At 44.7% G+C, this 12,666-nt stretch overlaps 1 protein-coding gene across 1 annotated transcript in view; it reads left to right on the top strand.

Annotated features, from left to right (window-relative positions):
- Positions 1-11,735, top strand: part of ltk (leukocyte receptor tyrosine kinase) — a 136,879-nt gene extending 125,144 nt beyond the window's left edge. The window contains exons 19-21 of the mRNA XM_068038177.1: positions 3,346-3,480; positions 5,389-5,479; positions 10,953-11,735. Of these exons, the coding sequence (XP_067894278.1) occupies positions 3,346-3,480; positions 5,389-5,479; positions 10,953-11,735 (1,009 nt within the window). The remainder of the gene's footprint in view (positions 1-3,345; positions 3,481-5,388; positions 5,480-10,952) is intronic.
- The last annotated feature ends 931 nt before the right edge of the window (positions 11,736-12,666 follow it).

The raw sequence follows: 12,666 nt of genomic DNA, 5'->3' as shown, positions 1-12,666 counted from the left end.
GTTGCAGCTGATTGTCAGAACACAGTAGATACTCTGGGGAGAATTTTAATCTAACTAGCTGGGCAGGATACCCAAGGGATCACGGGTCCAGGTCTGCTCCTTTTAAAACTCCTTATGGGCCACGAGGAGCGGGAGTTTTCCTCTTAGGCCCCTCAATAAGCCATTGGGCCTTCTTGAGCCCCAGCCTAATGCCCCTATACCCACCCCCCGCCCCCAATTTTGCTGGAAAGTCTGACCCCATGCAAAGCCATTCTTCGACTGATTAGTAATGATTAGTAAAATCAGGCTATATTTAAAATTAGCATTGCATCTGGTCTCATCAGTTTCTGACTGGTGGATTCGGTTAAAATTGCTCCATCTGTATCTAACTGTGCTATACCCAATCTGGAAATGGTTCATACTGACCGAACACCAGAAATGGAAAATAATCGGTCCTCTGGACTAACATCCCTCAAACACGCCTCTGTGTATAGTGACTTCTCACTGGTGGAGCTGGTGTATTATCCGGATCTGGGACACTCTGATGAGCTAACTGTACATTCTGCAGCTCATTCCTTTTCCTTTCTCAATGCCTTAAACCAGAAGAGAAGCATGGTCCCAGGCACAAATATTAATGCTGTGATCGCTGCTTCTCCCCATCCCAATTTTCTTCTCTGCTCTCCAGAAGGCACTGCCCATTGCTAGGGCACTGCTGCATGGAGGCTATCTGCCCTTTAATGCTTTGCCCCTAGTGTTCATTCATTCCTCATGTGTGAATTTTTTTTATTAATGCATGGGATGTGGGCATCGCTGGCTAGGACAGCATTTATTGCCCATCCCTAATTGTCCTTGAAAAGGTGGTGATGAGCCACTTTCTTGAACAGCTGCAGTCCATGTGGGGTGTAGGTATACCCACAGTGCTGTTAGGAAGGGAGTTCCAGGATTTTGACTCAGCGACAGTGAAGGAACGGCGATATAGTTCCAAGTCAAGAAGGTGTGTGGCTTGGAGGGGAACTTACAGGTGGTGGTGTTTTCATGCATCTGCTGCCCTTGTCCTTCTAGGTGGTAGAAGTCATGGGTTTGAAATGTGTTGTCTAAGGAGCCTTGGTGCGTTGCTGCAGTGCGTCAGTGGTGGAGGGAGTGAATGTTTGTGAATAGGGTGCCAATCAAGCGGGCTGCTATGTTCTGGATGGCATGGAACTTCTTGAGTGTTGTTGGAGCTGCACCCTTCCAGGCAAGTGGAGAATATTCCATCACACTCCTGACTTGTGCCTTGTAGCTGGTGGACAGGCTTTGGGGAGTCAGGAGATGAGTTACTTGCCACAGGATTCCCAGCCTCTGACCTGTTCTTGTAGCCACGGTATTTATATGGCTACTCCAGTTCAGTTTCTGGTCAATGGTAACCCCCAGGATGTTAATAGTGGGGGATTCAGTGATGATAATGCCGTTGAATGTCAAGGGGAGATGGTTAGATTCTCTCTTGTTGGAGATGGTCATTGCCTGGCAACTGTGTGGCGCAAATGTTACTTGCCACTTATCAGCACAAGCCTGGATATTGTCCAGGCCTTGCTGCATTTCCAAACGGACTGCTTCAGTATCTGAGGAGTCACAAATGGTGCTGAACATTGTGCAATCATCAGTGAACATCCCCACTTCTGACCTTATGATTGAAGAAAGGTCATTGATGAAGCAGTTGAAAATGGTTGGGCCTCGGACACTACCCTGAGGAATTTGTGCAGTCATGTCCTGGAGCTCAGATGATTGACCTCCAACAACCATAATCATCTTCCTTTGCACTAGATATGACTCCAACCAGTGGAGAGTTTTCCTTCTAATTCCCATTAACTCCAGTTTTGCTCTTTGATGCCATACTCGGTCAAATGCTGCCTTGATGTCAAGGACAGTCACTCTCACCTCACCTCTTGAGTTCAGCTCTTTTGTCCATGTTTGAACCAAGGCTGAAATGAAGTCAGGAGCTGAGTGGCACTGGCAGAACCCAAACTGAGGCATCACTAAGCTGGTTATTGCTAAGCAAGTGCCACTTGATAGCACTGTCGACGACACCTTCCATCACTTTACTGATGATTGAAAGTAGACTGATGGGGCGGTAATTGGCCAGGTTGGATTTGTCCTGCTTTTCGTGTACAGGACATATCTGGGCAATTTTCCACATTGCCGGATAGATGCCAGTGTTGTAGCTGTACTGGAACAGCTTGGCTCAGGGCGTGGCAAGTTCTGGAGCACAGGCCGGAATGTTGTTAGGGCCCATAGCCTTTGCAGTATCCAGTGCCTTCAGTAGTTCCTTGATATCACGTGGAGTGAAATACAGGCGGTGAGCGTTATTGGCCATTTGACCAATGGGGTCATCACAGCAAAACATATTCCTGTTCCTTCCCAATGCCATAGTCACATCTTTTCTCATAGAAGGCACTGAATAGCAACCACGAGTGGGAACACTGGCTGATGTTCCCTTCCTAATCCAGGAGTGCAGAGACCATTTGCCCCTCTCTGCTGCAGGCCCTGAACATGCTACATGGAAGGGCTTTGGCCAGTGTCAATCCAGGTCCTAATCAGCATAGGCCCTAATTAGTACTAAATGAGCAACTCAAAGGATGGCTGGTAATCCAACTGATGTCAGTTAATTCAACAAAGACCTGGAAACCTTTGGTCTGTTTAGTTCAGTTACAGGTTCCCTCTGCTATAATGTTGCAGCTCTGATTGGAAGGCAGGGGCTGGGCTGGTAACAAGGCAAGACTGAAGCAGTTAGATAGAAAAGTCAGTTCAGTCTGTGCATCCAATTCCAATCCCAGGTTAAGTGAATTACATTGCAATATTGATAGGAATACTTTAGTAACCCAATGATCAAGGGACTCAAACCAACCTTAGCTGTAGCTAAGCCAAGTATCTAACTGTCTTGTATAATATTAAGACAATTCACTCTGAGTTGGTGCCTGTTGATTGTTCAGTGGGTTAACACTCTCGCCGCTGAGTCAGAAGGCTGTGAGCTCAAGTTTCACTCCACAGAGGTGCCGTCTTTCAGATAAGACATTAAACTGAGGCCCCATCTGCCCTCTGGGGTGGTTGTAAAAGATCCTGTGGCACTATTTCAGGGGAATTCTCCTGGCGTCTTGGCCAATATTTATCCCTCAGCCTACACCTAAAACAGATTACCTGGTCAATATCACATTGCTGTTTGTAGGACCTTGCAGTGCGCAACTTGTCTGCCACGTTTCCCTATATTACAACAGTGAACATATGTCAAACTTACATTCTTTCGTTGTAAATTGCTTTGAGACATCCGGTGGTCATGAAAGGCGCTATATAAATGCAACTCTTTCTTTTCATTTTTGTAAAATGTTACTGTAGGTCATTTGGTGTGTTGCTGTGGGAGATTCTGTCGCTCGGATACATGCCATACCCCTGCAAGAGCAATCAGGAAGTCTTGGAGTTCGTAACGAGTGGTGGAAGAATGGACCCACCCAAGAGCTGCCCAGGGCCTGTGTAGGTATTGCTGAGAGAAGGTTGGAGATGTCAAGTTAGTATGATTTCAAACAGTTAAACACAGCAACACCGGCTAGCGCACAATCAGGAACAATGCTAATTCCAGGATCAGTAACACCATTAAATGTAACATCAAAAATACTGCTTAAACCCAATTAGTAATATTTCTAAATAAAGATCAATAACACTGTTCAATACAGGATCAACAATATTGCTGAATTCAGATCAATAACATCGTAAATACAGGCAGTAGGAAGTTGCATTTCTGTAGCACCTTTCACACTCAGGACATCTCAAAGTGCTTTACAGCCATTGATGTACTTTTGAAATGTAGTCACTGTCATAATGTAGGAAAAGTGGCAGCCACCTTGTACACTGCAAGGTCCATATAAAACTACAAATCAATAACACCACTAACTGCTGATCAATGTTTAGCAACACTGCTAAATGCAAAATTGTCAATACTGTAATTATGCCAATCAATATTTTGTTATGGCCAGGTGAGGAAGGGGTCTCAGGCTCCCCTTTTGCCCTTTCTCTGGTTTGACTGCAACAGGGTTTATCCTTTTTACACAATGGTTGAACTTACCACCTCAATGAGCGCTTGCTCCTGTTCCTCTAATGTAATTGCAAAAGAACCAATCAGACAGGTTTTCTTGAGTTTAATCAAGAAAGATGTAAGTTTATTACTCTTAACACTCTAAACCGGTTAAAAATTACTAAAAAATATGCTACGCATTCACGCACCCCAGCTCCCCAGATTCAACTGCCTTTCCCCACACTCCCAGGCCTCAGGACTTTCTCTCACTGCACATCAATTCTCATTCCAAGTCCCTAATCCCGGGATCAGCTCCAGTGTTCTCACAGCTCCTCCCTCCCTTCTAGTGTTTGCAGATTCTGTGATGCCCCCTCCAAATACAGATAGATGCTGAGACCCCTACTGCCAGACTGCAGAGGCCCCATCCCCAGTGTTCCTAGATCCCAATATCAGTGCTCATAGTGTTAGTTGGCAGAGCACCTCTGACTAACTATGACCAACGCTGCAGGAGATTTGCTGATTCCTTAAAATATCGGGGGAGATTTTAACTTTACCCACCTGATCTCACCAGGGGCAACATTAGGGATGCTGGAATTGGCCTCAATGTCAAGGCAAGGAATTTCAGCATGGTTCTCCCTTCTGATTACTGTCCAGCAACTTCTGTGGGATAATGTATGAATGGACATCCGGGGCGGGAAGGGGCTGAGTTATGATGTTCTCCATAAGTGAGCAGTCTGCATGCGTTGACTGTTGAGATTCACAGAGGAAAAATGGTGACTTAGGGTGAAGCACCAAGGCTGGCAATAAGTGTAGAGACATGCCACAGCAAAAGACTGGCGAGGAAGGCAGAAAAGTGGGTAGAAAGACCTACTTCACATGGTGTCAGCCTTGGCGCAATGGCAGCACTCCCTTCTCTGATGATGTTAAAGGAGTCCAGGAACTTAAGCAAATAATCCAGGCTGATACTCCAATGCAGTGCTGTGCGAGAGATGCACTGTCTTAGGTGCTGTCTTTTGGGTGAGATGTTAAACCTCAGGTGGGTGTAAAAGATCCCAGGGCACTATTCAAAGAAGAGCAGGGGAGTTTTCCTCAATATCCTGGCCAGCAGTTATCACCCAACCAACATCACTAAGACAGGTTATCCTGTCATTATCTTGTTGCTCTTTGTGGGACCTTTTGTGCAATTTGGCTACCGTGTTTCCTACATTACAACAGTGACTGACTACATTTCAAAAGTACCCCATTAGCATTTGATATGTCCAGAGGTTGTAAAAGGCACTATATAAATTCAAGTTCTTTCTTTCACATTATTCGTATTAAAAAGATGGTGAATGGGCATGGGATGAATTTATCTGATTCCATTCCTTTAGATATCGTATTATGACCCAATGTTGGCAGCATCGACCTGAACACCGGCCAGATTTCTCCACCATATTGGAAAGAATTAACTACTGTACACAGGTATGGAGCTATACGTGTATTTAGTAGAGACACTGCAGGGGGGTAAAATTGGTGGGGCAGAGTGCGGGCAGAATCAGATCAGCCACCAGTTTTACATCCCACTCAGTTTTCCTTTCCTGTAAAGGTAGAGGCTGACCTCCCGAGCCAGTCTCTGTGAAAAAAGCTAGTCTCGTTAGGGATTGAGCGGGTGCTGACATTTGAATTTGTTGCAGTGAGCTTTGTTTTTAAAAAGTATATTGAATTTAAGTTCAACAGTAACATAATGATAGACTCTTACCCTGTGACCTGGCTGAAGAAGAAAAAAAGATTTAGTATATTTTGGGAGCAACTAAGGAACCATTGGCATGAAGATAAAATAAAGCCCAGCAGTTTCAAAGAGCAGAAGGAATGCACAATAAAAGGCCACAGCCTGAAACATTAGAGTTTTGTGGTAGGCCAACCAACCAGAGATTGTCTTTAGCGACTGGAGACCTGACAACACTCACCCTAATGTTTTAGTTAAGGACTCGGTGTCAGGTAACACCCAATGAGATGTTTGTATAATCTGCAGGTCGGAGAGTCAGAAATCAATTGACTTTGCAGGACTGAAGAAGGATCTTAGACAGAACCTGGATTAAAAGTTCTCAAGGCCTTGGGCACCCCAATGCTCTAGTTGGCTCTCTGTCTCTTGTTACAACTGAGGCCAGTATAAATATTGACCTATATGTGACTGGGTCTTCCAGATCCCCACATGTCCTGCAATAGGAATTTCATGCACGATCCTTAATATTTCCCAGCGATACTTGGGCAGCACCACTATCTGGTGAACAACTGTCCATTCTTCATCCGCAGGTCTGTGAGAAGGTCTCCACTTCCTGATCAGAATCCTGTTTTTAATATAGTATCCTTCCGGAACTCCTTTTGCCTCAGCTTCAGTTAGAGCCCATTGTGCCACTTTATTTAACTCTGGATCGGCTTGCTGAGCCTTGATCAGAGAAGACTTACTGAACATTTCCTTCAGATTATCCAAATCCCCAAAGAAAGTTTCAGATCTTTGACTATCTGACTGTGGTGCCAATTTTACTTCTGACAATGGAAATTGTTTAACCATTGCTTGGGTCACTACACATGAAGGAAAAATTCCTGGAACCTTTTCCTGCAGCTGGGGAGACAGACAAAGGGTTTGGGCTTATAAAGAAGCTTGTAATCATCAGCGATTTCTGCTGCCTGTCTGGCTGATTCTCTACATGGGTTCTTGCTATTGGAGGGCGTGAATTTTTAAATTCTTCCAGGAGAATTATTTCCCTAAGGTTCTCATGCGTGGCCTCTACCTTTAGTGCCCGCATCCAATGATCAAAATTAATTTGCTTTACCCTCTCAAATTCTATATAAGTCTGCCCAGACAATCACCAGAGGTTTCAAAATTTCTGCCAATTTCTTCAGGGATCAACTCATAAGCAGCGAAAATAGCCTTTTTTGCCATCTCATATTCTGCAAAAGCCTCTTCAGAAAGCATGGCATAAACTTCATGAACTCTGCCCATCAACCTGCTTTTCATAAGAAGTGTCCAGCTTTCCTTTGGCCACTTCATCTGTTTGGCTATCTTTTCAAAAGAAATGAAAAATGGATGGGTGTAATTCCAAGAACACTCAAGAAGCTCGACACCAACCAGGACAAATCAGCCCATTTGATTGGCACCCCAATCACCACCATCTACAAGATGCACCGCAGCAACGCACCAAGGCTCCTTAGACAGCACCTTCCAAACCAGTGACTTCTACCACCTAGAAGGACAAGGGCAGCAGATGCATGGGAACACCACCACCTGCAAGTTCCCCTCCAAGCCACACACCATCCTACTTCACTGTCACTGGGTCAAAATCCTGGAACTCCCTTCTTAACAGCACTGTTGGTGTACCTACCCCTTATGGACTGCAACGGTTCAAGAAGGCCGCTCACCACCACCTTCTCAAGGGCAATTAGGGATGGGCAATAAATGCTGGTTTAGCCAGTGACGCCCACATCCCCAGAACGAATTTTTAAAAAAGCTGTGATCTCTGCCAAGCTGAGCAGGAGCCATGCCTTGAGCAGTGCTGCTTGCAGCGCATGCTTGTAAGCTTGCAGGCGGGAGGGGTCCTGATGCCGGGGTCAGATAACGAATGGCATGTGTGTGCAGTGACGGCCGGAAGGAATCCACGTTCGAGCATGATGCTGCACTGATCTCTATAGCTGAAACTACTGATAATTTTGTCTAGCCGGCTGATGGAAAAGCCAGGAGTAAGCCCAAATCATCTTCAGTCTCCACTCACACAATTGTTCTCCCGATGTGAGAGCTGTGATCCAGTCGCAATGCCTCTGACTTGAACTGTCATTTTCCATTTCTGATCAATGCTGTCAACTCACTACCACTGTCGTCATAATGTATTATCTCTTTCTGGCCTAATACAAATGAAGCTGAAGGACAGGCAAAAAGGTTTAGAATGCAGAGCTTTAATGGAGACTTGCTGTTGCTTCAGCTTACGCGTGCTGATTGTGCAGGAGAATTGAATCACATGATATTGCATTATTTCCTGTATACAGATTAACATAAATATAATCATTTAAGTATATATTTAACATACTAACAAATGCACCATCACAACACCCAACACAGCAGGGGAGCAGGAATATAGGTAGCTCATGTAGTGAAAAACAATGGTGCTGAGTTGGCCAGTCTGTGCCCTCTAACATTCTATCCTCTCAGACAGGGATTAAGTGATGCCAAGCTTGGACTTTAAGAGCCTGTATATTACAGACTGGGCCACTGGGGGTCCCCCTAGAGTCATTAATGGCATGCTGGTATAGTAATTGTTACTTGTGCCTGACCTCTGTGATCTGGCATGCAAAGAATCAATGTCCATTTGGTGTGTTGACAATAATGGTCCCCACATTAATTGTATGATCCATAGACATTGTTTAGAAAATATTGTTATTAAGGGCCCTATTGGGGGCAAAGAGGGTGATATATGCTTAGAGGTGCAGGGCAAGGCTCAAATACTAAATGAGTACTTGTATTCGTGTTTACTAAGGAAGAGAATGCTGACAAAATATCAGGAGAAGTGGAGTTGGCAGATGTAATGGATGGGGTGAAAATTGAGATGAAGCAGGTACTGGAAAGTGGATAAATCGCCTGTCCAGCTGGCTTGTATCCCAGGTTTCTAAAGGAAGTCGGGATGGAGATAGCAGAAGGGATTGCCATAATCTTCCAATCTTCCCTAAATATGTGGGAGATGCCAGATGATTGGAGAGTGTCAAATGTTACACCCTTATTCAAGAAAGGGTGTGAGGACAATCCTAGTAACTACAGGCCAGTTTGTATAACATCAGTGGTGGTAAGGTTTGAGAAACAATAATCAGGGGGAAAAAATCAACAGGCACTTGGAGAGATTTGTGTTAAGGACAATCAGCATGGACTTGTAAACAGCAGACTAATCTAATTGAATTTTTTGATAAAAGGAATGCAATGGATTTTGACTATATGGATTTTAAGGAAGCGTTTGACACAGTATCACATAAAAGGGGTTAACAAATTAAGGCTCAGGGAATTGGAGGATCAGTGTCAACTTGGATAAAAGATTGGTTTAAGGTCAGAAAACATCAAGCTACAGTAAATGGTTATATTTCATACATTGGTGTTCCCCAAGGGTCAGTGCCAAGATCACTGCTTTTTGATATATATGACTTGGATATAGGAATACAGAGACAAGTTTCAAAATTTGCTGATGATACCAAACTTGGAGGTGTGGCAAGCAGTTAAAATACCAGTTGACTGTAACAGGACATAGATAGACTAGCAAAATTGGGAGACAAGTGGCAGATGGAATTTATTACAGAGAAGTGGGAGGTGATGCATTTTGGCAGAAGGAATAGGGTGAGGCAATATAGGCTTAATGGCACAGTTCTAAAGAGTGTGCAGGAACAGAGGGACCTGAGGGTGCATGTGCATGGATCTTTGTAGATAGTAGGACATATTGAGAGAGTGATTAACAAAGCATGCAGGATCTTGGGCTTCAAAAATAGAGGCTTTGAGTACAAAAGCAGGGAAGTTATACCGAGCCTTTATAAAGCTCTGGTTAGGCCCCAACTAAAGTATTGCATCCAGTTCTGGTCACCACACTTTAGGAAGGATTTGAGGGTCTTTGAAAGGCGTACAAGATTATGGCAGGTTTAGATAAGATAAACAAGGAAAAACTGTTCCCATTCGCTGTCTAGGGGACACAGATTGAAGGTTTTGGGCAAGTGTTGAAGGGGGGATATGAGGAAGAACTTTTTTATGCAGCGAGTGGTAATGACTGGGAACCTGCTGCCTTAAGGGTGGTGGAAGCAGGATTGATCAATGATTTCAAAAGGAAATTGGATGAACACTTGAAGGAAATAAATTTGCAGCACTACAGGGATACAGCAGTGCAATGGGACTGACTGGATTGCTCTGTGACGAGCTGGCATAGGCTTGAAGGGCCGAATGGCCTCCTTCTGTGCCGTAAATGATTCTATGACTCTATAATCGCATTGGTGGCATTGTGGGAACCATATCCCTGCAAATATCACAGCAACATCAACAACCTGCATTTATATAGTACATTTAAAGTCGAAAAACCTCCGAAGGCGCTTCATAGGAGCAAAATCGTTCAAAATTTGACACTGAGCCAGAGAAGGAAGCATAGCTTTTAAGGAAGAATATTAAAAGAAGAAAAAGAGGTGGCGAGACAGATATTTCGGGAGGCAATTCCAGCGCTTAGGGCCTAGTCGGCTGAAAGTATGACCGCCAATGGTAGAGTGAAAGAAATGGGGCCAGAGTTGGTGGAACGCAGATACCTCAGAAGGTTGTAAGGATGAAGGATGTTACAAAGATGGGGAAGGGGCGAGGCCTTGGAGGAATTTGAACATGAGGATTAGAATTTTAAAATTGAGGCGTTGAAAGGCAGGAAGCCAACGTAAGTGAATAACTATAGGGGTAATTGGTGAACAGGACTTGGTGTGAGTGAGCATACAGACAGTAGCGTTTTGGATGTGTTTATGTTTATGGAGGGTGCCTTATAGCGACTTTCGTGACCTCATGACATTTTACAACCAATTAAGTACTTTTGATGTGCAGTCACTGTTGTAATGTATGAAACATAGTATCCCATTTGTACACAGCAAGGTCCGACAAAGAACAATGCAATAATGACGAGATAATTTTGTTTTTTAGTGATGTTGGTTGAGGGATAAATGCTGGTCAGGACACTGGTAAGAATGTCCCTACTCCTCTTCAAAATGGTGACCGTGGAATCTTTTACACCATCTGAGAGGGAAAACAGGGCCTTGGTTTAACATGTCATCCAAAAGAGGGAAGATGGGAGGCTGACCAGGAGAGTATTAGAATGGTCATAGCTTTCGGAGGAGGAGGAGGAGAGAAAGGAGTTCAAACTGGAAATATGCATTCAGTTCTAATGCCTTACTTATTTGTTTTCAGGATCCAGACATTGTCAACACTCTCCTTCCTGTTGAGTATGGGCCCACGTCAGAGGAAGAAGGAAGTACTGTGATGCGTCCTGACAGCTCTACTGGCATCACTCCGCTGAGGGTCAGCCCACATCTTGCACCTCAAGCTGCCAATCAAATGTCTGAATTTCTGCATTCTGGGCCGAAGTTTCAACATCCTCAGGAGCTACCAAAAGGAAATAGCTTTGGCGTCAAGGTGGAGAATGGCCATCAGGTGGCCTCAATTGGCAACCATTGGCTTTACCAAGATGCCGGGGCCAATCACCACCCTGAAGCAAAATCTCAGCAAGGGCAGAGTCTGAAAAACCAGACCAAAACCTTGTGGAATCCCACTTATGGCTCCTGGGTCTCTGAGAGCTTCAACAGAGCTGCAATGGTGGCAGACGCAGATGGGAAGTCCCCAGCCACCCCTGAGCGTGAGGATTCAGGCTTGGATTGCAACAGCAGTTCCCCGCCGAGCTCGCGGGAGTCCCCTTCTCCAGCCTGCCCCTATCCACCTCTGGAAATCGGAGGGGCAGTGCTGGTCAAGCTGCAAAGCTTCCCTTGTGGAAACATAAACTATGCTTACGATGGCCTATGCTACGATGTTGAGGGCACGCAGGTATCATCGGATGCAAGTGATGAGGATGGTTCCAGGCAGAAGACAATACCTCTCAACAAGGAAATGCATTGTCTTTGCAACCCAGAGAAGTCAACAAGAGATCGTGACTCAGGCCTGTCACTGTCCGAAGACCTTAGCCTCACACCTGTGTAAAAACTACTGATGATCTGAGGCATTTGTGACATTGCAAGTTCAGTTAGAATTTAAAATAAGTAAAGAGGCATATTTCCATTTGTCACTATAGCTGGATTATACTGTAACCTTCCTTCAAGGTCAGTAAGACCTGATGGAGCTCAAGGTAGGAGGTGAACAGCCTCATCAGGCTGAAAGACCATCAGATCCTAGGCAGGATTTTTTTTCACTCAGTTCATTTTTCTTTGATATTATTGGCTGATAAGATCCATATGTAGTCCAGAAGATTGTAATCTCTAACCTGGACTTTGAAACCATGTCTTGCTGGCAGTTTTCACAATTGGTCCTGCAAATCCCCCTCCTCGTAGATGGTACACTCGGCTAAGCATTATGTTCTTTATGAACAGCCCAGCAAAGAACTGATTAATCCACTAAATGGAGGGGAGCAGCTCAAATGCCAGTCAAGGCTAGGATTTGAACCTGTGACCTCAGCAATTAGAAGTATTTTAACCCATAGAGCGGACAAGGGCTGGGGCTTGAACTCATGAACCCATGAACTCATGGGGGAATCCACTGATCTACTTGTACAGATTACAAGACTGGGATTACTGCTGATGTTGAAAGTCCAACACTCAAGACTACTGCAGCACCTAGTCCAATTCATTTCCCAATGATGAGGACCAGTTTTAAAAGAGCTGTCTATCTGAAATCATTGTAAGGTGCACTTTTGTCCCGGGTTATTGTAATTAGATGCACTTTGATGATCATTGGTACACTGTGCTAAACATCATGGGCAGGATTTTGCATTTTGGGTCAGGAGCCCCAACGTCTAGACACATTGGAGCAGGAACCGAACGGTGTTTTTTGCCTGAATTGGCCAATTAGTGGTCAGAGGGCACACTTTTCATCCAGTTAAGAATGGCGGAGGTGGGGGGCGGGCTCTTGAAGCTAT

This window comes from Heterodontus francisci, chromosome 9 (assembly GCF_036365525.1).
Source record: "Heterodontus francisci isolate sHetFra1 chromosome 9, sHetFra1.hap1, whole genome shotgun sequence".
Lineage (NCBI taxonomy): Eukaryota > Metazoa > Chordata > Chondrichthyes > Heterodontiformes > Heterodontidae > Heterodontus > Heterodontus francisci.
The sequence above is the reverse complement of the archived record's forward strand: the minus strand, read 5'-3'. Positions and strand labels throughout refer to the sequence as shown.